This window comes from Hemiscyllium ocellatum, chromosome 8 (genome assembly GCF_020745735.1).
Source record: "Hemiscyllium ocellatum isolate sHemOce1 chromosome 8, sHemOce1.pat.X.cur, whole genome shotgun sequence".
In the NCBI taxonomy this organism is placed as follows: domain Eukaryota; kingdom Metazoa; phylum Chordata; class Chondrichthyes; order Orectolobiformes; family Hemiscylliidae; genus Hemiscyllium; species Hemiscyllium ocellatum.
The window spans coordinates 27,200,002-27,227,941 of record NC_083408.1 but is presented as its reverse complement, the minus strand read 5'-3'; the positions used below and the strand labels follow the sequence as shown (position 1 = coordinate 27,227,941).

General features: G+C 44.5%; 1 protein-coding gene across 1 annotated transcript in view; it reads right to left on the bottom strand.

The window, feature by feature from the left end:
• Positions 1-337: 337 nt before the first annotated feature.
• Positions 338-27,940, bottom strand: part of LOC132818074 (serine/threonine-protein kinase PAK 4-like) — a 68,325-nt gene continuing 40,722 nt past the window's right edge. The window contains exons 6-9 of the mRNA XM_060828727.1: positions 25,829-25,955; positions 24,754-24,879; positions 19,091-19,225; positions 338-5,324 (exon numbers count right to left, since the gene is read on the bottom strand). Coding sequence (XP_060684710.1) covers positions 5,169-5,324; positions 19,091-19,225; positions 24,754-24,879; positions 25,829-25,955 — 544 coding nt within the window. The 3' untranslated portion in view covers positions 338-5,168. The remainder of the gene's footprint in view (positions 5,325-19,090; positions 19,226-24,753; positions 24,880-25,828; positions 25,956-27,940) is intronic.

The window sequence follows — 27,940 nt, the reverse complement described above, 5'->3', positions numbered from 1 at the left end:
TTTGATGAACATGATTTCAGAGAAAGTGGTAGGAGGGTTGTTGCTTCAGGTTGACTTTACATTCAAATCTAATACCTTTCCCAATTACAAACTGGGTCATTTGCTCCAAAAATGGTGTCTCCATCCAAGCAATTTGTTTCTTGTACATATGACATAAATGCTGCCGTATTTTGCTTTGCAAAGTTTTCTTTTTGTAAAGTCCAAGATATTTATTTGTTCAGTCAATGATATTATAAATTAATATTTTCCATAACTGCATCTTCAGAAAGGAGTTGAAAATAAAAATAAACAAAGGAAGAACAACTAAATGTCAAATCAAAGCAAAATACTGTGGACACTGGCAATCGGAAATAAAAACAAAAAGTGCTGGAGAAACTCAGTTAACATTTTGAGCCAGGTATGACTCTTCTTCCGAACAAATAAATCATTGTTTTATTTAGCTGGAGGAGTGTGGGGAGTGGGGAGGGTAAAATGTTGCACCCCTTCAATTCTTTCATAGAAAGATGTCAGAGATAGGATACAGCAAATTGGAGGTGACTGGATAGTAGATCAGTGACTGACCTGTGTGCAGAGTCCCCTTTGAATATGGAAAGGGGAGGAGGGGGGAGATGTGTTTGGCAGCACGATCATGTTGGAGGTCATGGGAACTGGTGGAGGATGAGTATGAAGGTTGCTGGGTTGGATCAAAGGGGAGTCACTATGATGATTCTGGGAGAAAGGGGAAGGGGTGACAGCAGATGGTGAAAAAGGACGGACACAATCGAGGCTCTGTTAACTATTTGTGGGGAGGAAATCCTCAGTTGATGAAAAAGAAAAGAAACATATCTGAAGCACTAATACAATAAATTATGGAGCTTGAGAAATGGAAAGTTGAGATTGACTCTTTATAGGAACTGCAATCAAACCAGAAATGCAGAGTGGATGATCCATCTTGGCCTAATCCTAGGGCCTGTCTTCTACTGGATTCACTCAGATGATATGAAGAAACAGGTGAGCATATTGGATCAAGCAAAGGCAAAGGACCCTTCTTGTTACCCTTAGGATGTGAGCTCCACTGGCAAAGGTTGCCCTCCCCTAGTTGCCCTGGGGTAGTAACCATTATCACTATGGGTCAGGAGTGACAATATAGGCCAGATTTGAAGAGGACAGCAGTATTGTTTCTGGGAGGCAGCTGTAAACCAGACAGATTTTTACATCGATCATTATTAATAAAATCATTCAATCCCTTCAGTGTGGAAGCAGGCCATTCAGCCCATTGAGTCCGCACCAAACCTCCAAAGAGCATTCTACGCAGACCCACCCCATCCCTGTATTTCCCTCGGCTAACCCATCTAGCCTGCACACCCCTGGACACTACGGGATATCTTAGAATGGCCAATCTACGTAACCTACACATCTTTGGATTGTGGGAAGAAACCGGAACACCCGGAGGAAACCAACGCAGACACGGGGTGAATGTGCAAACTCCACACAGTCACCTGAGGATGGAATCGGACCTGGGTCCCTGGCACTGTGAGTCAGCAATGCTAACTACTTTGCAACTGTGCTGCCCATAATTAATGAGGAAAGTGTTTTATTCCAGATTTAATTTTACAAATTGAATTAAAATACCACCCACCCCCTGAAATGTCATGGTGGGATCTGAATGCACGTCACCAGAACACTAGCTCCGGCCTCTAGATTACATTCCCCCAGCACTGTTATTATGAAGCCATCAATCCTCCTGACATTACAGCAATAGTACTGAAGACTTGTGCTCCAGAACTTGCCACTCCCCTAACCACGCTGTTCCATTACAGTTACAACACTGGCATCTACCTGACAATGTGGAAAATTGCCCAGGTATGTCCTGTATACTAAAAAGCAGGAAAGATTCAACCTGGTCAATTACTGCCACATCAGTGATATGATAGAAGATGTCATCAATGGTGCTATCAAACAGTAACCTGCTCATCAATAACCTGCTCAGTGATGCCCAGTTTGAATAGATGTCAATGTTGTTGCTCCAATGGAATAGCTCAGCAAGTGGTCGGGTTAGTTCTGGGGCATCAACAATGTTGTATTTCCGTTGCTAGTGCTTTCTAGCTTTGAGAATCCACTTTCATTCTGTGCTCAACTGCAGTCCAATCTACCAGCAATTCTTCACAGATGGGATGGAGAACCAAAGGATTTCAGGGAATTGATGAAGGACACAACAGCGACATGACAAAGTATTGCAGCAAATGGTTGGGATGTGTGACCTGAGAGTGTGGCAGAGATGAGCACAATCCTAGCTTTCAGGAGGGAGTTGGATTGTTATCTGAAAAGGAAGAATGTGCAGGGCTTTGGGAAGAAGGGGGATGGAATACGATGAATTGTTTGTTCACGGGCCAGAATGGCTTCCTCCTGTCCTGTTATCATCCTGTAGTTAAATCAACATACTTACTTACAATGAAATGGAAAGATCAAAGATATTTAAGAAATATAACAAGTGAGATAAATCAAAAAGAATGGGAATAAAATGAATTGAGGATATCCGACCCTTTGCAAATGGTTTGGTTCTGGAGGAAACATCTCTGATTTTCACGGTCTGGGTTTTTGGTCAAGGAAAGTGAGCTTTATGTTCTATGGTATTATAATGTTATACAGTGTTATAATGCTATATGGTGTTACAGTGCTACATGTTACAGTGTTATCTGGTTTTACAGTGTTAACTGGCACACAGTGCTATCTGCGTTGCAGTGTTACCGTATTATCTAGTCTTACAGTATTATCTGGTGTTACTGCATCACCTGGTGTTCATGTAATATGGTTTTACAGTATTATCAGGTGACAGTGTGATATGGTGTTGCAGTATTATCTAGTGTTACCGTATGATCTGGTATGACTATTATCTGGTGTTACAATGTGATCAGGTGTTACAGTATGATCTGGTGTTACTGTTTTACCTGGTATTACAGTGTTACGTGGTATTACAGTATTACCTGATGTTACAGTATGATCTGATCTTACAGTATTACCTGGTATGACAGTGTTGCGTGGTATTACAGTGTTACCTGATGTTATAATATGATCTGATGTTACAGTATTACCTGGTATGACAGTATTATCTTGTGTTACAATGTGATCGGGTGTTACAGTATGATCTGGTGTTACAGTATTACCTGGTATGACAGTATTATCTTGTGTTACAATGTGATCGGGTGTTACAGTATGATCTGGTGTTACAGTATTACCTGGTATTACAGTGTTACGTGGTATTACAGTATTACCTGATGTTACAGTATGATCAGGTGTTACAGTATGATCTGGTCTTACAATGTGATTGGGTGTTACAGTATGATCTGGTGTTACAGTGTTATCTGGTGCTACAGTATTACCGTATGATCTGGTGTTACAGTATTATCTGGTGTTACAGTGTCACAGCACTGTTGTGGGTAGAGATGTCACACTTGACCTAACACTGAACAAACCGACAGATTTTCTGAAATCATTGAAAACATCACAGCGCTCTCATTTCAACCTCTTAATTCTTCCAAACAGGTTCAACAATGAGTTTGTCATTTCATTTCTATCACACCATGGGCTGTGAAGGTTTGCTAACACTGTGCAGTCTAAACAGAGATTCTTTTTTTTAAATCGCTCTATGGAACACCGTGCACTGTTGGTGTACACAATACAGCTTTACACGGTCCACACATTACAGGCAATCAGAAAATACATAGTCACACAAAATACCCCCAGCTTAGTCCTTTCCAGATCAGAGGTCAGATAGTGCTGCTTGCCCTTTGAAATATGTAAACGCAATGATTCATTTTTTGTGACAAATGAAATTTGAAGCCAGGCTGGTGAACCATCTGAAATGGCTTGGTGTGTTCAACTCTGGGAGATACTGACCCACCACTGCGACTGGAATGGATATTTTGGACAGCATACTTCTTAAACAGAAACACAATTGCGAGACCAGCTTGTATCAGGAATACAGGGGAGATACAAATTTATCATCTGCATCACCAGCCCCAGAGTGTAGAATCTCCTATTGATTTCAAGACCATGTGTCAAAACAAGACTCTGGGTGATGTGCAGAGAATAGGAATAAATGCAGTTCTTGCAGAACACAGTGAGCATGTAACATATGCCCCTGCATTATTTATGGGGCCTTCTCATACAGTCATGTCTGTCAATGGATCACAGTACTTAGGAACCTCTAGAATTGAAGGTCCTTGTAACAATTTATTGAGGTCAGAAAGAGTAGATATAAGCTGAGAGAAGGTGTGGGAATCTAGCTATACACTGCCATCTACTGGAAAAGTCAATAACACACAGAGGTACAAAACAGAACCGACCATGGCACCACACAGTTCGCAGATCCTTGTGACAAAAAGACAGTGTGTGTGGAACTGTATCCCACTGAGAGTCAGTGTGAATGTGTGGGAACTGTACCACAGTGTGTGAATAGGACTGTGTCCTAGTGAGAGTCGGTGTGTATATGGGACTGTGCACTCATGAGAGTCAGTGTGTGTATGGGACTGTGTCCCAGTGAGAGTCAGTGTGATTGTGTGGGGCTGTGTCCCAGTGAGAGGCAGTGTGTATGAGACTGTGTCCCAGTGAGATTAGTGTGTATATGGGACTGTGTCCCAGTGAGAGGCAGTGTGTGTATGGGACTGCGCCCCAGTGAGAGTCGGTGTGTATATGGGTTTGTGTCCCAGTGAGAGTCAGTGTGTGCATGGGACTGTGTCCCAGTGAGAGCCAGTGTGTGTATGGGACTGTGTCCCAGTGACAGCCAGTGTGTATGGGACTGTGTCCCAGTGAGAGTCAGTGTGTATGGGACTGTGTCCCAGTGAGAGTCAGTGTGTGTATGGGACTGTGTCCCAGTGACAGCCAGTGTGTATTTGGGACTGTGTCCCAGTGAGAGTCAGTGTGTGTATGGGACTGTGTCTCAGTGACAGCCAGTGTGTATATGGGACTGTGTCCCAGTGAGAGTCAGTGTGTATACAGGACTGTGCCCCAGTGAGAGTCAGTGTGTATATAGGACTGTGCCCCAGTGAGAGTCAGTGTGTATATGGGACTGTGCCCCAATGAGAGTCGGTGTTTGTGGGTCCAGCCTCCATCTCTTCTTTTGGTACAAACCTTGCACCCGGAGCATTGACCCTCTGAGGACAATGGAACTGTGAAGTCTTCCAGCATCTTCATCGCAGGCTGCAGCCCTGGATCAAGGAGATGAGGCAGTCCGGAGAACCAGCCTGGAGCAGAAACGGGTGTTCGAGCAGCTCAATGGACGTGGCTCTCTCTGTCACGTCGTGGACAAGCATGCGGCTGATGAAGTCCCTGAGAATCGGGGAGACCTGCAGGAGAAGAAACATCAGGAAGCAGTTAATGAGCAATCGGAGCAGAGGGGAGCAGCAGCCCAGTTGGAATTCCCTACCGTATTGACTTCACAGAGGCACCACCCACACAGGCAGCTTGTGTTTGAGGAGAGCGGAGCTAATTCCCACCTGGGGCTCAGGAGGGAAAACGGGGTGGCCGGGATTTTGGGGACTATCAGTTGAGGGGGTGACCTGCTGGTGCTGAGAGTGGTGGGAGTGGTGGGGGTGGTGGTGGGAGGGTTGTGGAACAGGAAGAATCCGCAAAGAAATGGACAAGGACAGCCAATGGTCTCTTGGTCTGAGAACAGAGGAGGAGGCCATTGACCTCTTTGACACCATTCAACAAGATCATAGATAATCTTCTAAACCCATTTCTCTCACTATCCCTGTATTCCTTGATGCGTTTAATATGTGAAAAAAAATCTATCAATCTCAGTCTTGAACACATTCAATGACGAATCTTCCAAGGTCTCCCATAGCATCAGCTCTACTGAGTGAAGAAATTCCTCCTCAACTCTGTCCCAAAGACCCCTTACTTTGAAAGCCCCCTGATTCTAGATCCTAGCCAGGGGAAATATCCTTCATGGATCTCGTGTTTTTACATTTGAAGGAAATCACTTCCCATTCATCGTCTAGGTAGGGAAGCTACTGGAGAAGATTCTAAGGGATAGGATTATACCCATTTGGAAGAAAATGGGCTTATCAATGATAGGGAGAATAGTTTTGTGCAGGGAAAGTCATGTCTTACAAACCTAATAGAATTCTTTGAAGAAGTGACAAAGTTGATTGATGAGGAAAGGGATCTGGATGTCATAAACATGGACTTCAGTATGGCGTTTGATAAGGTTCCCCATGGTAGGCTGATGGTGAAGGTGAAGTCACATGGGGTCCAGTGTGTTCTCGCTAGATGGATGGAGAACTGGTTAGGCAACAGGAGACAGAGAGTAGGAAGGGAGCTTCTCAAAATGGAGACCTGTGACCAGTGGTGTCCCACAGGGATCAGTGCTGGGACCACTGTTGTTTGTGATATACATAAATGATTTGGAGGAAGGTGTAGGTTGCCTCATTGGCAAGTTTGCAGATGACACTAAGATTGATGAGTAGCAGATAGTGAAGGCATCTGTCAGAGAATATAACAGAATATAGATAGATTGGAGAGTTGGGCAGAGAAATGGCAGAAGGAGTTTAATCCAGACAAATGCAAGGTGATGTATTTTGGAAGATTCAATTCCAGAGTGAACCATACAGTAAATGGAAAAGTCCTGGGGAAAATTAATAAAGAGATCTGGGTACTCAGATCGATTGCTCCCAGAAGGTGGCAACTCAGGTCAGTAGAGAGGTCAAGAAGGCAAACCACATGTTTTCCTTCATTGGATGGGGTATTGAGTACAAGAGTTAGCAGGTCATATTACAATTGTTTAAGACTTTGGTTCGGCCACATTTGGAATACTGAGTACAGTTCTGGTCACCACATGACCAAAAGGATGTCGATGCTTTGGAGAGGGTGCAGAGGAGGTTCACCACGATGTTGCCTGGTATGGAGGGTGCTTGCAATGAGGGGAGGTTGAGTGAATTAGGATTATTTTCAATGGAAAGAAGGAGGTTGAGGGAGTACCTAAATGAGGCCTACAAATTCATGAGATGTGTATTTAGGGTGGATAGCAAGAAACTTTTTCCCACAGTGGAGGACTCAATTATTAGGGGTCATGAGTTCAAAGTGAGAGGGAAAAAGTTTAGGGGAGATATACTTGGAAAATTCTTTACGTAGAGGGTGGTGCTGACTGGAATGTGTTGCCAGCGGAGGTGGTAGAGGTGGGAACGATAGCATAATTTAAGATGTATCTCGTCAGATACATGAATGGGCAGGGAACAAAGGGATATAGGCAGCAGGTTTAGATAGAGGATCTGGATCGGCACAGGCTTGGAGGGCTGAAGGGCCTGTTCCTGCACTGTAATATTCTTTGTTCTAAACTCCAGAGAATATATTACCGATCTATTTCATCTTCCTCTTTGAATGATCTCTCCATCCTAGGAGTTAGTTCAATGAACCTTTGCTGCACTCTTTCCATGACCACTATATCTTTCCTGAGGTAAGGAGATATGGGTTGCATGGTAGCTCAGCGGCTAGCAGTGCTGCCTCACAGTGCCAGGAACATTCTTCCTGTGTTAGTGCAGGTTTCCTCCAGGTGCTTCAGTTTTCTCCCACAGTCCAAAGATGTGCTGGTTAGGTAGACTGGCCTTGGGAAATGTGGGGTGAGAGGGATGGGGTGGGTCCGGGAGGGATACTGTCTGGAGAGTCTCTGTGAACTTGATGTTCGAATGGGCTGCTTCCACACTGTGATGGTTCAATGCAAAAGTGCACACAATATTCCAAGTGTGGTTTCATTAAGATGCTATTTAATTGCAATAGGATACCTTTGTTCCCACACTTAAATCCTATTAAATAAAGACCAGTATGTTACCTCCCATCTCAGTGACAACGTACCTGAGGTTTTGCCACTTGTTCGGTGGTGGGGGGGACATTGGAAGGGAATATTTTATTGGGACAAAGGCACCAAAGATGAAGGATGATTAATAGATTGGCAATCGCGTAGAAAGTGGAGGTTAGGACATTGGCTAGGGATCTGCAGGGAGACCACAACGCGACTTGATAAGGACTGGCACATAGCTGTATGCACACAAATGCTGCAGTACGGTAGATTGTAAGTGTGATGGGACTCCTTACATTCTGTACTGAAGGAAGCGTAATGTCCAATCTGACATTACGCATGTAATGTATTCCCATCACCCAGGCCAGCACTCTCTGAATATCCTGTAAAATACCACATGTACACAATATGGGCAAATCAGAACATCCAATTAAACCCTAGTAGCAAGCTCAGTATTGACTGCCCCAAACAGTACCTGTTCCACAGGGAGTGCCTCTGTGAGAAATTCCTTCTGATGCTTTAGCTCCATGTATCTGTGGAATCTGTGTCCCTGAGTCACTATGTGTGGCACTGTACAGCACTCAGTACAAATGCCCCTGATCTATCCCAGTCTGGTACAGTGAGTGTGGATTCTGTGCGCAGACATAGTCTGGGACAGTGACTGAGGTAGAACATAGACAGGGCATAGAAAATACAGCACAGAACAGGCCCTTTGGCCCATGATGTTGTGCCGAGGTCTAATCCTAATGTGAAATATAGTAACTTAACCTATGCATCCCTCAACTCAGTGTTATCCATGTGCAGTTGCTTAAATGTCCCCAATGACTCTGCTTCCTCCATCACAGCTGGCAACGCATTCATAATTCTCTGCATAAAGACGTCTCCTTTATACCTTCCTCCTAATATCTTCAAACTATGACTCCTCATACCAGTCAAACCTGCCCTGGGGAAAAGTCTCTGGCCATTGACTCTATCTATTTCACTCATTATCTTGTATACCTCAATTAGGTCTCCTCTCTTCCTCCTTCTCTCCAGAGAGAGAAAAGTCTGAGCTTATTCAACCTTTCTTCATAAGACAAGCCCTTCAGTCCAGGCAGCATACTGGTAAACCTTCTTTGCACCCTCTCCAAAGCCTCTGTATCTTTCCTATAGTAAGGTGACCAGAACTGGACACGGTATTCCAAGTGTGGTCTCACCAGGGACTTGTAGAGCTGTAGCAAAACCTCGCAGCTCTTAAACCCGATCCCTCGTTAATGAAAGCCAAAACACCATATGATTTCTTAACAACTCTATCCACTTGGGTGGCAACCTTGAGAGATCTATGTACTTGCACACCCAGATCCCTCTGTTCCTCCACATTACCAACAATCTGTCTTTAATTCCTATATTCAGCATTCACGTTCAACCTTCCAAAATGCATCACTTCGCATTTATCCAGGTTGAACTCCATCTGCCATTTCTCAGGCCAGCTCTGCATCCTGTCTTTGTCACGCTGCAGCCTACAGTAGCCCTCTATTCTATCGATGACGCCTCCAAACTTTGTGTCATCTGCAAATTTACTAACCCACCCCTCAACCCCCTCATCCAAGTCATTTATAAAAACTACAAAGAGCAGAAGCCTAAGTACAGAGCCCTGTGGGACCCCACTCAATACTGACCTCCAGGCAGAATACTTTCCATCTACAACCACTCTCTGCCTTCTGCCAGCCAGCCAATTCTGAATCCAGATAGCCAAATCTTCCTGTATCCCATACTTCCTGACTTTATGAATGAGTCTACCATGGGGAACCCTATCAAGTGCCTTGCTGAAGTCTATATACACCACATCAACTGCTCGACCTTCGTCGACTGTCTTGTCATCTCCTCAAAGAGCTCAATAAGATTTGTGAGGCATGACCTGCCCCTCACAAAGCCATGCTGACTGCCTTTAATCACACTATGCTTTGCCAAATAGTTATAAATCCTATCCCTCAGAATTCTTTCCAAAACTTTGCTGACCACAGACATAAGACTGACACTTTGCTGACCACAGACATAGAACAGTGAATTCCAAGCATCTTTGTTGAAAGCACTGTCCACTGTTTTTACATAATAGCTCCCTCCAACCCCTACCTAAAGAATAATACTATGTATTTAAATCTGCTGCTATCAAATTTCTGAATTACCTAGTAGAAGAATATTTAAAATCTTATCAATTTTCTACATATTAGGAAACACTGTCACTTGTGCATTCAGCAGGATGTAGTGAGTCAGCGATGAAAGTAATGATTGAGACGGACTGAGACACATGTCCCCTGTTGTGTGATCCACAGTTTGGGTATGAAAGGAGGGTCTCGTTGTGCGGGATGAGGCTGCAATACTTCATCAATAGACAGCGTTTGGAAACAGTGATGGGACAGTGATGGTGAGGTGTTGTGAAGCAGTGTTACATACTTCCCCACGTAGGAATACACAGCAACCCCAAGAAGAATGGGAGGGATCATCACTGATCTATTTTTTGTTATTTTGATGCAAATTGAAGGTATCAAGGTAGTGCCAGAGCTTTTCTTCCGATTAGAAAAAGGCCATTCAGCCCTTCGAGCCTGTCCCACCATTTATAACATAGAACAGAGAACAGTATAGCACAGTACAGGCCTTTTAGCCCTTGATATTATGCGATTTTTTATCCTAATCTAAGATTAAACTAACCTACGCACCATTCATTGTATTATCTTCTGTGTGCATATCCAAGAGCTGCTTAAATGTCCCTATAATGAGGCATCTCGAATTGAACACAATATTCCAAGTGTGGTCTAACCAGGACTCTATAGAGCTGCAACATAACCTCGTGACTCTTAAACTTAATCCCCTGCTACTGAAAGCCAACACACCATATGCCTTCTTAATAACTCTATCAACATGGGTGTCAACTTTGAGGGATCTATGAACATGGACCCCAACATCCCTCTGTTCCTCCAAACTGCCAAGAACCCTGCCTTTAACCTGTAAACTGCATTCATATTTGACCTTCCAAAATGAATCACTTCACACTTTCTAGGTTGAACTCCATCAGCCACTTCTCAGCCGAGTTCTGCATCTTGTCAATGTCCTGTTGCAACCTACAACAGCCCTCCACACTATCCACCACTCCACTAACCTTCATGTCATTGGCAAACTTACTAACCCACCCTTCCACTTTGTCATCCAAATCATTTATAAAGATCAGAAAGAGCAGAGATCCCAAAACCTATCCCTGTGGAACACCACTGGTCACCAAGCTCCAGGCTGAATACTTTCCATTTACTACCACCCTCTGTCTTCTATGCGCCAGTCAATTCTGTATCCAGATAACCAGATTTCCCTGTATCCTCTGCCTCCTTATGTTCTGAATGAGCCTACCATGGGAACCTTATCAAACACCTTGATACAATCCATGTACATCACATCCACTGCTCTACCTTCATCAATGTATTTTGTTACATCCTCAAAGAATTCAGTAAGGTTTGTGAGGCATGACCTGCCCCTCACAAAGCCATACTGACCACCTCTAATCAAACTATGGTTCTCCAAGTAATCATAAATTCTGTCTCTCAAAATCCTCTCCAATAATTTGCCCACCACAGACGTAAGACTGGTTGGTCTGTAGTTATCCCTATTTCCTTTCTTGAACAAGTGAATAACATTTTCCACCCTCCAATCTACTCCAGTGGACAGTGAGGACGCAAAAATCATTGCCAAAGGTGCAGCAATCTCTTACCTCACCTCCAGAGTATGGCCCAGGGACTTATCTATCCTTATGCTTTTCAGATTTCTAACACATCCTCCTTCTTAACATAGACATGTTTGAGCATATCAGTCTGTTTCAAACTGTCCTCACAAACACCAACGTCTCTCTCAGTAGTGAATACTGAAGCAAATTATTCATTAAGGACCTTCTCTACCTCCTCCAACTCCAGATACACGTCCCCTCCACTATCCCTGATTGGCCCTACCCTCTCTCTCTGGCAATCTTCTTGTTCCTCACATAAGTGTAAAATGCCTTGGGGCTTTCCTTAATCCTACCCACCAAAGCGTATTCATGCTCCCTTCTAGCTCTCCTAAGTCCGTTCTTCAGAGGGTGATAGTAGATGGGAAGTATTCAGCCTGGAGCTCAGTGGCCAGTGGTGTTCAATAGGGATCTGTTCTAGGACCTCTGCTCTTTCTGATATTTATAATGACTTGGATGAAGAAATGGAAGGGTGGGTTAGTAAGTTTGCTGATGCCACAGAGGTTGGTGGAGTAGTGGATAGTGTGGAAGGCTGTTGTAGGTTGCAATAGGACATTCAGTTCAATTTAATGAGATAATGGATGATCTATGGCCTAACCCCATTTTTTAAAACTCACTTGCAGACTGGTGCATCACTGGCTGTGTCAGCACTTATTTCCCATCCCTAGCTGCCCTTGATAGGTGGTGGTGAGCTATCTTTATAAGCCACTGTGGTCCATCTGCTGTTGTTTGACCCACAATGCCCTTAGAGAGGGAATTCCAGAATGATGACCCAGCGACAGTGGAAGAACGGCAATATATTTCCAAGTGAGGATAGTGAGTAACTTGGAGGGGAACTTGCAGGTGGTGGTGTTCCCACGTATCTGCTGCCCTTGTTAGATGGAAATGGTCATCGGTTTGAAAGGTGCTGTCTAAGCATCTTTGGTGACTTTCTGCAGTGTGGCTTGTAGATGGTACACACTGCTGCCACTGAGTAGTGGAGAAAGAGGATCTTTGTAGATTTGGTGCCAATCAATCAGGAGCAGGAGTAACAGGGTAGTTGTTAGGGGGACTTTAACTTCCCCAATATTGACTGGGAGTACTATAATTCAAGTAGTTTAGATGGGTCAGCAGGAGGGTCTTCTGACACAGTATGTAGACAGGTCAACAAGGGGCAATGCCATATTGGATTTGATACTGGGGAATGAACCCAGCTAGGTGTTAGATTTGGAGGTAGATGAGCACTTTGGCGATAGTGACCATAATTCGGTTATGTTTACAATAGCAATGGGCAGGGAAAGAGGTTTAACTGGGGAAAGGCAATTATGATGCGATTAGGCAAGATTTAGGATGCATAGGATGGGGAAGGAAACTGCAGGGGATGGGCACAATTGAAATGTGGAGCTTATTCAAGGAACAGCTACTACGGGTCCTTGATAAGTACGTACCTGTCAGGCAGGGAGATAGTTGCCGAGAGAGGGAGCCATGGTTTACTAAAGAAGTTGAAGCTCTTGTCAGGAGGAAGAAGAAGGCTTATGTGAGGATGAGGTGTAAAGGCTCAGTTAGGGGACTAAAGAGTTATAAGTTAGCCAGAAAAGATAGGGCTAAGAAGAGCCAGGAGGGTACATGAGAAGTTGTTGGTGGATAGGATTAAGGAAAACCGTAAGGTATACCAGAAATAAAAGAATGACTAGAGTAAGATTAGGGCCAATCAAAGATCGGAAAGTTGTGTGTGGAATCTGAGGACATAGGGGAAGTGCTTCATGAATACTTTTTGTCAGTACTCATGTTGGAAAAGGGCAATGTTCGTGAGAATACGGAGATACAGGCTACTAGATTAGATGGGATTGAGATTGACAAAGAGGAGGTTTTAGTAATAAGATCCCTGAGCCGGATGGGATTTAACCTCGGATTCTCTGGGAGGAGATTGCAGAGCCTTTGGCTTTGATTTTGATGTCATCATTGTCGATAGGAGTAATGCCAGAAGATTAGATTAGATTAGATTACTTACAGTGTGGAAACAGGCCCTTCGGCCCAACAAGTCCACACCGACCCGCCGAAGCGCAACCCACCCATACCCCTACACTTACCCCTTACCTAACACTACGGGCAATTTAGCATGGCCAATTCACCTGACCCGCACATCTTTGTGATTGTGGGAGGAAACCGGAGCACCCGGAGGAAACCCACGCAGACACGGGGAGAACGTGCAAACTCCACACAGTCAGTCGCCTGAGGCGGGAATTGAACCCAGGTCCCTGGCGCTGTGAGGCAGCAGTGCTAACCACTGTGCCACCGTGCCGCCCGTAAAGACTGGAGGATAGCAAATCTTGTCCATAGTTAGAAGAAAGAAATTCGAGACAACCCTGGTAATTATAGACCAGTGAGCCTTACTTCAGTTATGGGTAAGGTATTGCAAAAGGTTATAAGAGATAGGATTTATAATCATCTATAATTATTAGAGATAGTCAACACAGTTTTGTGAAGGGTAGGTCTTGCCTCTATAACCTTATTGAGTTCTTCGAGAAGGTGACAAAACAAGTGGATGAAGGTAAAGCAGTTGATGTGGTGTATATGGACTTCAGTAAGGCATTTGATAAGGTTCCACACAGTAGGCTATTGCACAAATTACAGAGTTTCGGGATTGAAGGTGATTTTGCGATTTGGATCAGAAATTGGCTAGCTGAAAGAAATCAGAGGGTGGTGGTTGACGGGAAATGTTCATCCTGCAGCTCAGTTACCAGTGATGTGCTGCAAGGATCTATTTTGGGGTCACTGCTGATGTCATTTTTATCAATTATCTGGATGTGGGCATAGAAAGATGGGTTAGTAATTTGCAGATGGCACTAAGGTAGGCAGAGTTGTAGATAGTGCTGAAGGATGTTGAGGTTTACAGAGGGACATAGATAAGATGCAGAGCTGGGCTGAGAAGTGGCAAATGGAGCTTAAAGTGTGAAGTAGCTCAATTCAGCAGAATTAATAGGAATGCAGAGTACTGGGCTAATGGTAAACTTCTTGGCAGTGTAGATGAACAGAGAGAAGTTGGTGTCCAGGTGCATAAATCCCTGAAGGTTGTCACCAAGGTTGATAGGGTTGTTAAGAAGGCATATGGCGTGTTGGCGTTTATTGGTAGGGGAATTGATTTTAGGAGCCATGCGGTCATGCTTCACTGTACAAGATACTGGTAAGGCCACACTTGGAGTATTGTGTACAGTTCTGGTCACCGCATTATACGAAGGATTTGGAAGCTTTGGAAAGTGTTCAGAGGAGATTTACTAGGATGTTGCCTGGTATGGAAGGAAGGTCTTACAAGGAAAGGCTGAGAGAACTGAGGCTGTTTTCATTGGAGAGAAGAAGATTGAGAGGTGACCTAATCAAGAAGTATAAGATAATCAGAGGGTTAGATAGGGTGGACAGTGAGAGCCTTTTTCCTCGGATGGTGATGGCTAACACGAGGGGACATAGCTTTACATTGAGGGGTGATAGATTTAGGACAGATATGAAGGTAGTTTCTTCACTCAGAGAGTAGTAAGGGTGGGGAACGGCCTGCCTCCAACAGTAGTAGACTTGCCGATGTTAAAGGCATTTAAATGGACTTTAGAAATACATATGGATAATAATGGAACGGTGTAGGTTGATGGACATCAGATTATTTTCACAATTTGAGCAACATCGAGGGCTCAAGGGCCTGTACTGTGCTGTAACGTTCTATGTTCTATGTTGTTTTGTCCTGGATGGTGTCAAACTTCTTGACATTCCTGACTTGTGTCTTGTAGGTGGTGGATAGGCTTTAGGGAGACAGGACATGAGTTACTTGCTGCAGGATCCTAGCCACTGTAGTCACTGTGTTTATGTGGCAAATCCAACGGAGTTTGTATCAAGGGTAATTCCAAAGATGTTGATAGTGGGGGAATTCAGTGATAGTAACACTATTGAATGCCAAGCGGCAGTGTGGTTAGATTGTCTCTTATTGGAGATGATGATAGTGTGGCATTGGTGTGGTGTGAACGTTACTGCATTTGGTCCATATCCCTTAATACCTTTGCTGAATAAAAATGTATTTAAAATTGACTAACCCTGTATCCACTAGTGTTTGTGGAAGAGAGACCCACTCCATTAATGGGGGCTCAGCCCACAGTGTGCCACAGGGTGGAATCCATCTCATCAGAATACATTCTGATATAGGCACCACCCCCTATTCCAGTTACACATTTTTAACTCAACTTAGAAAGTAGTTTCTGATATCTAAAGTTCTGGCACTAGATCGTGAAGGAGCTCAACTTGAAAGTAGTGCCTCCCTAGTGATGTATTCACTAGAGTTGATTTGTCTGTCCGCCTGGCAGAAGTCCCTCGTAATTCTAACTCTCTCACTGAAACCCATTCCTCTCTATCTGACTCCCTCCCCTTCACCACTGCAGGCTTCTGCATACTCAGCACTGATTCTCATCCTCCCCACTCTCTCACTGACTGAACTATATTGATAAAACCAATACTATGACTCTAATCCCCATCTTCGTACAAGTCCCATCTCAGGGTGTGTTCATCACCATGCTCCAAATCCCTGTAGCCTCCTCAAGCCCTGGACCTCCTCACCCTCCAGTTCTCTGAATCCCACCCTCCCTTTGCCTCATTATTGCAAAGAAGCCTTAACAGCCACAGCCTGGTATTTATTCCTTAAACCCCCTCCGGCAGAGGAGAAATAGGTGCAACATTATACCAATGCTTCCATCCCCCACTCCCTTCCACCAAGGTTTTGCCATTTAACAGTGGGTGGAAGAGCTGTCCACCTCATTCTCCCTTTCCCCAGACGTATAGGTCTATATTCTGATTAACTTTGACTCAGAAACAGTCCAGTACAGAGTAGATTTTTTGTAAAATATCAATGGCATCTGTAATCAGGTTTAAGAATGCTTGATAAGGTCTTTGAAGCATTTGCATCAATTGTTAAGGGATCAAATATAAGTTTCTTAGCCTTAAAGAGATACTGGCTCACAGGGCCTGACACCCCTTGGCCTGGAGACAGTGCCAATCAGAAGGAAGTTAAAACTAAAATCATGCAGCTTGTAGGCGTAAAGGAAAGCTGCGAGTAAAAGGGAGATGTTACAAGCAGGAGAGCTGAGTGTGAAGGTCGTCAGCATATGGATGCAACCATGAAGAGAAAGTAGACAGAGATAGAAGGATAGGAGGGAAGAAAGAAATCCCTCTCAGGCAGTTTTTCTTGATGATAGAAATGAAGACAGACAGCAGATACTGTGTGTGCTGGCTAAAATGACTCAAAACCTGGAACGCGATATGATTAGAGAGATGAATGCATGACTCAAACATCGGCATGGGGGAAGTGGGCTCCGGTGTGTGTGGAACTGGAACCAATAGTGGGAATACTGGAACCATTGGAACAGTCTCCACCTGAACCACACAGAGGCCACTGTTTTTGCCAGCTGCCTGACTAGAGGAATAGAGAGGACCTTACACAAAAACAGTGAGACCAATGGATCAAATTTGGGAAGATATGGTTATGTAAAAGAGAAGACAAAACAGAAAGCTATTATAGCAGGAACTGATAAGCACACAGGAAGGGATGGAGAGTTTATATCTGAAATTAAACTAGAGAACATGGAATAAAAAATATATAAATTGAAGATTGTTTATCTGAATTTACATAGCATTCAAAACGAAACAGATGAACTGGGAGCACAAATAGAAATTATTAAGTACAATCTGGTAGCCGTTACAGAGACATGAATTTTGCAGATTGAATATTGAAAGATATAGGACAGTTAGAAAGGACAAGAAGTGGGGAAAAGGTGAAATATTGGTTTTGACCCTTAATTGTGGTATTAGTATAACAGAGTGTTGACCGAATTTCAGGAAATCAGTACGTGGAAGCAGTTTGTGTAGAGATGAGAAATGATAAAAAGAGAGCATGTTCTGTAACAGTAACCACAGGGCAACGGATTGAAAAGGAGGAAATAATAGAGCTCATTACTGCAGTAATCCTGGGTGATTTAAATTTGTATATAGATCAGAAAAAATCAGAAGAGGTCATAGAATGTTTCTGAGATAACTTCTTACGACAGCGTGTTCTGGAGCTGACCAGAACAGCAGACCTGGTACTGGGCAAAGAAATATGAGTAATGAATGATTTTATAGTGAAGGTGCCCATAGTCTGATGGAATTTTATATTTAGTTTGAGGGAGAGAGGAACGGGTCAAAGACTATTTTAAACTTAAATAAAACCAATTAGGAAAGCATGAAAGCAGAGATGGCAGTAGTGAGTTTACAAAAAATGTTGAAGGATGAGCCAACAGAGATGCAATGGCGGATATTTAAAGGACATATTTCAGAATATACAGAATAGACACACTCCAAAGAGTGATAAAGGGATGGGGATCGCAGCTGCAGTTAACTGGAAAGTTTAAGGATAGGACCAAACATTGCAGATCAGAAGATTGGACAGAATATTGAAAATTGATGGGGAGAAAAAGTTGCTGCAGCTGAGATAAATTAAGAAACGTAAGTGAAGGAGTGAGGAACTCAGGAAAATTAGAACTGCCAGAGAAGTGATACTGAGTAAATAGTTAGGACTGTGGGCTGACAAATACCTGGGTCAAGATGGACTTCATCCTCGGGTCTTAAAGAAAGTGGCTGGTGAGATAGTTGATGTGTTGGTTTTAATTATTCAAAACTCCCTAGATTTGGGACAGTGCCATTAGGTTGCAAGATAGCAAATGCAATTCTTTTATTCAAAAAGGCAGGGAGGCAGAAAGCAGGAAACTACAGGCCAGTTAGCTTTACACCTGTCATAGGAAAAATGTCAGTAAAAATGTTATAATAATGCATTCGGGTAGATTTAAGGTAATCAAGAAGAGCCAATATGGTTTTGTCAAAATGAAGTCACTTTTAACCCATCTGTGGGAGTTATTTCAGAGGAAGTAACATGCTATGGATTGAAGAGGGAAGTATACAAGCTACATATCTGGAGCACTGTGAACCGCATTGCTCACCTTATTTATGGAAGATATCAATTCGCTGGATGCAATTCAGAGAAGGTTCACTACATTAATACCTGAAACGGGTGGATTATCTCAATGGCGGTATGGTCTAAAAGTGTAAAAGGGGACTAGAGATGATATTTCCTTGTGGAGACTCTAGAACTCAGGGGTCACTGTTCCAAAGTAAGAGGTTGACCTTAAAACAGAAAAGAGACAAAGTTTTGTTGCATGTTTTTGGAACTCACTTGCTGAAAACGGTGGTGGTAACAGAGCCCGTGGATATTTTTAAGGCAGAGATAGATAGATTCTTGCTAAGCAAGGGGGTGAAAGGTAACCAGGGAGATGGATTTGAGGTCACAATCAGATCAGCCATGATCTTACTGAATAGTGGAACAAGATCAAATGGCTTACTTCTGTTCTTTGGTTGCTCATAGTAACTCCCATGTGTTTCATGATTTTGAGGTGAAAGGTTGAATTAGTGAGTCAGACCTTAGGACCGACCATGTTTGATGCATCACAGGGTAGGGATTGAAGCAAATCTGCCCCATTGAGACCCCATCTTTCCAGGGATCTAGGTGTCAGGGTATTTAGAGCACTGACCTTGTGTTCCAGCTTCGGTCTGGGGGGCAAGTTGTCCCGCAGCAATTTCATAGCCTCGACAGGAGAGTCACTGAAGTAGGGGGGCTCTCCATCAATCATCTCCACCACCATGATGCCCAGTGACCAGATGTCCACCTACAATATGAAGGAGCGTTTTACTATTTGTCTCCATTCTCAGATTCCACCAACAGCTGTTGCCATGCCCATTATGTCGGAGGGCATTTTACAACAATGTACCAGCACCAATATGGCAGCTCAGGTTCTGGGCAGTGGAGCCATGGATACTCTGTGCTAACCGTCCACTAGGCAACACCCTCCCATTGCATAAGAACTTCAGCCCATTTTGCTTTTTTTATTCATTTTAGGATGTGGGTATCATTTGCTGGGCAAGCATTTATTGCCCATCCCTAGTTGGCCCTTGAGAAGGTGTTGGTGAGCTGCCTTCTTGACCCGCTGCAGTACAGGTGTTGGTTGACCCATAATGCCCTTAGGGAGGGAATTCCAAGATTTTGATTAGATTTGATTCCCTACAGTATGGAAACAGGTCCTTTTGGCCCAACAAGTCCATACCGAACCTGCTGCGCTTTTCCAGCAACACATTATTCAGCTCTGATCTCCAGCATCTGCAGTCCTCACTTTCTCCATACCGAACCTTCGAAGAGTAACCCACCCAGACCCAGTCCCCTACCCTATATTTACCCCTGACTAATGCACCTAACACTATGGGCAATTTAGCAATTCACTTGACCTGCACATCTTTGGATGGTGGGAGGAAATAGAGTACTCAGAGGAAACCCACGCAGACCCGGGGAGAATGTGCAAACTCCACACAGTGGAGTGTGAAACAGTCACCCAAGGTGCCGAACCAGGATCCCTGGCACTGTGAGGCAACAGTGCTAAGCACTGAGCCACCATGCCGCCCATTTGACCATTGAAGAAGAGGTGATATAGTTCCAAGTCAGGATGGTGAGTGGCTTGGAGGGCAACTTGAAGGTGGTGGTATTCCCATGTATCTACTGCACTTGTCCTTCTAGATGGAAGTAGTCGTGGGCTTGGAAGGTGCTTTCTAAGAATCTTCTGTAGTGTATCTTCTAGATCTTTGATCTCAGCACTGCGCTCATGGCCAGAACAGGTTCTAATGTCTGTTCAGCCAAACTGACTTTCCCTCTAGCCCAGTTACGTTCACATGTTGACTCCAACCCTGAGCCAGAGATTTGGTCCTTCATCCCCTTATCTTGCTACTTTTCAAATCCCGCCTCTGGGATCTACTGCCCCCAAGCCCTGCCCCACCACGTCTGTGTTTGTCTTCATTTAACTCTCCCACCCACATTCCAGGGTAGGATTTCACCTCAGTTCAGCCCATAACTGGCCTCTGAACCTGTCTCACCATTCCCACTATTGTTTTTCAGACTGGAGATCTGTGAACAACGGTGTGCCACAAGAATCGGTGCTGGGCCCCCTCCTTTTTGTCATGTATATAAATGTCTATGATGTGAATATAGGAGATATGGTAGTAAGTTTGCAGAAGACATCAAAATTGGTCGTGTGGTGGACAGTGAAAAGGTCACCACAGAGTACAACAGGATCTTGATCAGATGGACAGATGGGCTGAGGAGTGACAGATGGATTTTAATTTGGCAGCGCAGTGACATAGTGCTGAGGACCCGGGTTCGATTCCTGCCTCAGGCAACTGTCTATATGGAGTTTGCTTATTCTCCCTGTGTCTGCGTGGGTTTCCTCTAGATGCTCTGGTTTCCTCCCACAATCCAAAGATGTGCAGGTCAGGGTGAATTGGCCATGCTAAACTGCCCATAATGTTAAGTGCATTAGTCAGAGGGAAATGGGTCTGGGTGGGTTACTCTTCAGAGGGTCAGTGTGGACTTGTTGGGCCAAATTGCCTGTTTCAACTCTGTAGGGAATCTAATCAATTTAGATAAATGTGAGGTGCTGCATTTTGGAAAGGCAATTCAGGGCAGGACTTATACACTTAATGGTAAGGTCCTGACAAGTGTTGCTGAACAAAGAGACCTTGGAGTGCAGGTTCATAGTCCCTTGAGAGTAGAGTCGCAGGTAGATAGCATAGTGATGAAGGCATTTGGTATGCTTTCCTTTATTGGGTCAGAGTATTGAGTATCGGAGTTGGGAGGTCATGTTGCGAAGTACAGAATACTTTTAGAATAGTTAGGTCACTGTTGGAATATTGCATTCAATTCTGGTCTCCCTGCTATAGGAAGGATGTTGCGAAACTTCGAAGGGTTCAGCAAAGATTTACAAGGATGTTGCCAAAGTTGGAGGGTTTGAGCTACAGGGAGAGGTTGAATAGGCTGGGGTTGTTTTCCCTGGAGTGTCGAAGGCTGAGGAGTGACCTTATAGAAGTTTATAAAATCATGAGGTGCATGCATAGGGTAAATAGACAGGGTATTTTCCCTGGGTTGGCGGAGTCCAAAACTAGAGCGCATAGGTTTAGGGTGAGAGGGGAAAGATTTAAAGGGACCAAGGGGGCAACTTTTCCACGCGGAGTGTATGGAATGAGCTGGCAGAGGAAGTGGTGGAGGCTAGTACAATTGCAATATTTAAAAGACATCAGAATGGGTATATGAATAGGAAGGTTTTGGAGGAATATGGGCCAAACACTGGCAAATGAAACAAGATTAATTTAGGATATCTGGTTGGCATGGATAAGTTGGACTGATGGTCTGTTTCTGTGCTGTACACCTCTATGATTCATGTCCTTTCTAAAGTTTTCTCCTCGCAACTTGAAAATATACCCACAAGTCTTGAAATCCTTCACCCTAGGGAAAAGATCATCGTTAGTACCTCTTATCAAGATTCTTGAAGAAGGAGGCTTATGTCAAGATGAGACGTGAAGGCTCAGTTAGGGCGCTGGAGAGTTACAAGTTAGCCAGGAAAGACTGAAAGGGAGAGCTAAGAAGAGCCAGGAGGGGACACGAGAAGTCTTTGGCAGGTAGGATCAAGGAAAGTCCTAAAGCTTTCTTTAGGACTGTCAGGAATGTCAGGAATAAAAGAATGACTAGGGTAAGATTAGGGCCAGTTCCGCGTGGAGAGGTGCTAAATAAATATTTTTCATCAGTATTCACACAGCAAAAAAAATCAATATTGTTGAGTAGAATACTGAAACACAGGCTATTAGACTAGACAGGATTGAGGTTCACGAGGAGGAGGCGTTAGCAATTCTGGAAAGCGTGAAAATAGATAAGACCCCTGGGCCAGATGGGATTTATCCGAGGATTCTCTGGGAAGCCAGGGAGGAGATGGCAGAGCCTTTGGTTTTGGTCTTTGTGTTGTCATTGTCTACAGGAATAGTGCCAGAAGACTGGAGGATAGGAAATGTTGCCTCTTGTTCAAGAAGGGGAGTAGAGACAACCCTGGTAATTATAGACCAATGAACCTTACTTCTGTTGTGGGCTAAGTTTTGGAATATAAGAAATAGGATTTATAATCATTGAGAAAGGAATAATTTGATTAGGGATAATCAACACGGTTTTGTGAAGGGTAGGTCGTGCCTCACAAACCTTATTGAGTTCTTTGAGAAGGTGACCAAACAGGTGGATGAGGGTAAAGCAGTTGATGTGGTGTATTTGGATTTCAGTAAAGCGTTTGTTAAGGTTCCCCATGGTGGGCTATTGCAGAAAATACAGAGGCATGGGATTGAGGGTGATTTAGTGGTTTGGATCAGAAAATAGCTAGCTGTAAGAAGACAGGGTGGTGGTTGATAGGAAATGTTCATTCTAGAGATCAGTTACTAGAGGTGTACTGCAAGGATCTGTTTTGGGGGCACTGCTGTTGGTCATTTTTATAAATGACCTGGATGAGGGCATAGAAGGATGGGTTAGTAAATTTACAAATGACACTAAAGTTGGTAGACAGTTGTGGACAGTGGAGAAGGATGTTGTAGGTTACAGAGAGACATAGAAAAGCTGCAGAGCTGGGCTGAGAGGTGGCAAATGGAGTTTAATGCGGAAAAGTATGAGGTGATTCACTTTGGAAAGAGCAACAAGAATATAGAATACTGGGCTAATGGTATGATTCTTGGTAGTGTGGATGGGCAGAGGGATCTCAATGTCCATTTACATGGATCCCTGAAAGTTGCCACCCAGGTTGAAAGGGTTGTTAAGAAGGTATATGGTGTGTTAGCTTTCATTGGAGTTTCAGAGCCATGAGGTCATGCTGTAGCTGTATAAAACTCTGGTGTGGCCGCATTTGGAGTATCACGTACAGTTCTGGTCACCACATTATAGGAAGGATGTGTAAACTTTGGAAAGGGTTCAGAGGAGATTTATTAGGAGGGAAGTTCTTATGAGGAAAGGCTGAGGGACTTGAGGCTGTTTTCGTTGGAGAGAAGAAGGTTAAGAGGTGACTTAAAGTACGCATACAAGATGATCAGAGGATTAGATAGGGTGGACAGCGAGAGCCTTTTTCCTCAGATGGTGATAGCTAGCACGAGGGGACTCAGCATTAAATTGAGGGGGGATAGATATAGGACAGACGTCACAGAGTAGCAAGGGCGTGGAATGCCCTACCTAAAACAGTAGTGGACTCATCAACATTAAGGGCATTTAAATGGTCGTTGGATAAACATATGGACGAGAATGGAATAGTGCAATCTAATGGGCTTTAGATTGGTTTCACAGGTCGGCTCAACATCAAGGGCCAAAGGGCCTGTACTGTGCTGTAATGTTCTATATTCTACGTTTCCATGTTCTATATCCTACCTTATCTGTGCCCCTCATGATTTTATCAATCTCAATAAAGTCACCCCTCAATCTCCCATGCTCCAGTCTATCCAGTCTATGTTTATAACTTAAACCCTCTGTTCACAGTAACATCCTGGTAAATCATTTCTGAATGCTCTCCAGTTGAGTAACATACTTCCTATATCCAGGCTACCAGAACTGCACACAGTACTCCAGAAGAGGCTTCACCAATGTCCTTAGCAGCATGTTGGGTAGTCTAACCTTTCTGACCTCCTTCTAATATCAGGTCCCAGCTCTGGTTCCCTGCACTGTCCTTTTTTTTAATATCCTTAATTAATCGGCCACAATTGCACAGTGGTTAGCACTGCTGCCTCACAGCGCCTGAGACCCGGGTTCAATTCCCAACTCAGGCGACTGACTGTGTGGAGTTTGCATGTTCTCCCCGTGTCTGCGTGGGTTTCCTCCGGGTGCTCCGGTTTCCTCCCACAGTCCAAAGATACGCGGGTCAGGTGAATTGGTCACGCTAAATTGCCCGTAGTGTTAGGTAAGGGGTAAATGTATGGGTATGGGTGGGTTGCGCTTTGGCGGGTTGGTGTGGACTTGTTGGGCCGAAGGGCCTGTTTCCACACTGTAAGTAATCTAATCTAATCTAAATTACTCCTCTCTATATCTCCCTTTAGAAGATCCCCTTCCTAACTCTAACTCCTCAAAATGAATCTCATAGTGACTCGATTGTGAACGATTGCATTGTCTTCCTGGTTTCAGGAAATGGGTGGCTGGTGACAGCTCTTCCCCTTACTGATGCGACACTCCAACTCCATCTCACTTGACCTACCTACCGCCCGAGTCCCGTATCCTCACCTCCGGTCAACCTCGCTTTCCCTTGCTGACATTGGCTGGCTCTTGCACCCCCTCCCCGCTCACTTCCCACCCCCCAGCCGGATTTACCTCTGGTCCGTATGGTAACCGGGCGATCACTTCCGGAGCCATCCAGTACGGAGTCCCAACTAAAGACCTACGCCTTGGAATCTCCTCATTCACTTGGGCACAAAACCCAAAGTCTGAGAGCTTAACCTTCAGAGAGACAGAGAGATAGAGAGTGAATGCAAGAGAGGGGTGGATTATACACTTGCCCTATCAGTGGGTTTACGAGGGGCGGACTGTTGGTGGACTGTAAAATCCAGTGAGTGTAGATACCAATCCCATCCCCACCCAGGGATGGGTAACCCAGTCAGCGGGCGTGCCTGCCCATCGGTCTATTGAGCTTCTTAAATTCAGCCTCCTGAACCTAAACGCCTGCCAAATCTCAGCCAACAGACAGGATCTCAGACCAACACGTGGTACCCCAGTTCCCAAGGGCACTGTCAACAATGGTCCCTGCCCCATGTGGCATTGCAAGGAACTGCAGTACGGCCGGCAATTCAGCTGGGAGAGAGAAGTTCTCCCGCTGTGCCATGGTGGGGGAAAGGGCTTGAACATCCCTGTTCCTCTCAGCCCACAAGCCGTGCTGCAAAGTGCTGGCTGTAGCATCCCTAGTCTCCCTTTAGCTTCTGCCTGGGTCATCTGGACATGTGGAAATGAATCATCACATGCAGGAAATAATTACAATACCAACCCTCCATAAAAACTGGAAAAGGTCAGGGTCGTGACAAATTTGCGAGTATCTAACTTTCTGCTTCCCGTCTCACCCCGATCCAGTTTTATTTCTCTCTGAGTTAAAATTTGCCTCAAGTGCTGACAGCAGGTTTTCCTCAGAGCTCCCTGCTCTTCTGGCTGCTGTTTCTGACACAGTCAGAAAGTTACAGCTTACTACTAAATGGAGTGGACAACGACCAATGTCTGTGCAGTCCAGTTCCTAGTGAAATCCAGCACCCTCACTATCATCCTCCGTTGGCTCAAACCAGAGCAGACCAGGTGAGGAGTCCAACCCCATTCCTGCCTGCCCTCTACTGGGTGCTCAAACATGTAACTGCCCCGGTTTTGAAAGGTTGTGATGACAACTTTGAGCACAGTTGCCTCTTACCCGGCCGTCAAGTGTCAGCAGAATGGAGTCACTCTTGATGTCTCGATGGATCACACCGTGGGAATGGAGATACGCCAGAGCCTTCAGTATTGACAGGCAAACAGTAGCGATCTGCTCCTCATCCATCCTGTATGAGCAATTAATTCAGGATAATTACTAAACATAATTTATCAGGTATCGCAACATATAGAGAAAGTGATGTGGGTCAGAGTGACATCTGGGATCAGGGAGTGGCTGGGGTCAGAGTGACACCTGGATTCAGGGAGTGACTGGGATCAGAGTGACACCTGGGGTCAGGGAGTGACTAGCGTCAGAGTGACACCTGGGGTCAGGGAGTGACTGGGGTCAGAGTGACACCTGGGGTAGGGAATGACTGGGATCAGAGTGACACCTGGGTTCAGGGAGTGACTGGGGTCAGAGTGAAACCTAGGGGTAGGGGAATGACTGGGGTCAGAGTGACACTTGTTGGGGTCAGAGAGTGACTGGGGTCAGAGTGAAACTTGGGGTTAGGGAATGACTGGGATCAGAGTGAAATTGGTGGTCAGGGAGAGATTGAGGTCAGAGTGAAACCTGCTGGGGGTCAGGGAGTGACTGGGGTCAAAGACAGCCCTGGGGTCAGAGAGTGAGTGGGGTCAGAGAGTGAGCCTCGGGGTCAGAGAGTGAATGGGGTCAAAGTGACACCTGTCAGGGTCAGACAGTGATGTGATGAAGATTAACTTGGGTCAAATGCTGTTGAAATTGGACCCAACCCAATCCACATCAGCAATATTCTAATCCTTTGTGCTTTAGACTTAGTCATTAAAATAAGTCTGCTTCTATTCAGTTACACTCCATCCTAGATAATTTAAAATATCTTTACCAAGTTATCCTATAGATTCCACTATGTAAACAAATGGACCTGGTTGAGCAGGTTTTGCTTTGTAATTGTGCAGACTAACAGTAGGCTGGAATCTAATTACAAGGAGTACATCAAGTGAGCTGGAGTAATGACAGGGTTTGCGCTCAGTTCTTGAAATATAATGCTGACAGGGAAAGCTAGGTGCCAATATGTCTGTGCAGGTGGAAATAATGCAGGGACAAGCATGTTGATTGTGTGTGAGAATTGTCTGTGAGGATGAGGAAGTCTTCACATCATGACCAGCCCTGATAGCCGAACCTTGCGAAATGTCAACAGTAAACAGCTCAAACTGGAATGCCCAAATCTGAGCTGGGAAACTCTCCCTGTGACTGCAGATGTCCTGACATGGTAACTTTCTACAAACTTCCATGTTTAACAGGACACGAGGGAATCAGAGAGTCTCTCAATTATCTTTTGTGTATAAATCCCCAGCCAGTTCACTGCAGGGAAGTGGTGTAGTAGGTGGTAGTTTCACTCAAAGAATGATCCAGAATACTCAGTTAATGTTCTGGAGATGTGAGTTCAAATCCCACCAGGTGAAATGTTCTTTTTTTAAAAGAGGAAAAACTAGTCTAATAGCAACCACTGTCAACTGTTGCAAAATCAAATTTGGTTCACTAATGAACTTGAGGGAAGAAAATCTGCTATTCGCCTCTGCCCTGCCCAGTGTATGACTCCAGGCCCACAGTAATGTGATTGCCTCTTACCTGGAGACAGTGAGGATTGCAGATGCTGGAGATCAGAGCTGAAAATGTGTTGCTGGAAAAGCGCAGCAGGTCAGGCAGCATCCAAGGAACAGGAGATTCGACGTTTCGGGCATAAGCCCTTCTTCGGGGTTTCCTGAAGGGCTTATGCCCGAAACGTCGAATCTCCTGTTCCTTGGATGCTGCCTGACCTGCTGAACTTTTCCAGCAACACATTTTCAGCTCTTGCCTCTTACCTGCCCTATAAAGAGGTCGTAACAGAGCATTTGGATAATTTCAAGGTCATCAGACAGAACCAACATGGTGTTGTCAAAGGGAAATAGTATTTAACTAATTTATTGGAGTTGTTTTGTAACTTGTGCTTTAGATAAAAAGAGGAACCAGTGAATGTATTGTACTTAGATTTCCAGAAGGCATTTGATAAGGTGTCACAGAGAATCCCTACAATGTGGAAGCAGGCCATTCAGACAATTAAGTCCACATGACCCTTCTGAACAGCATCATAATTCA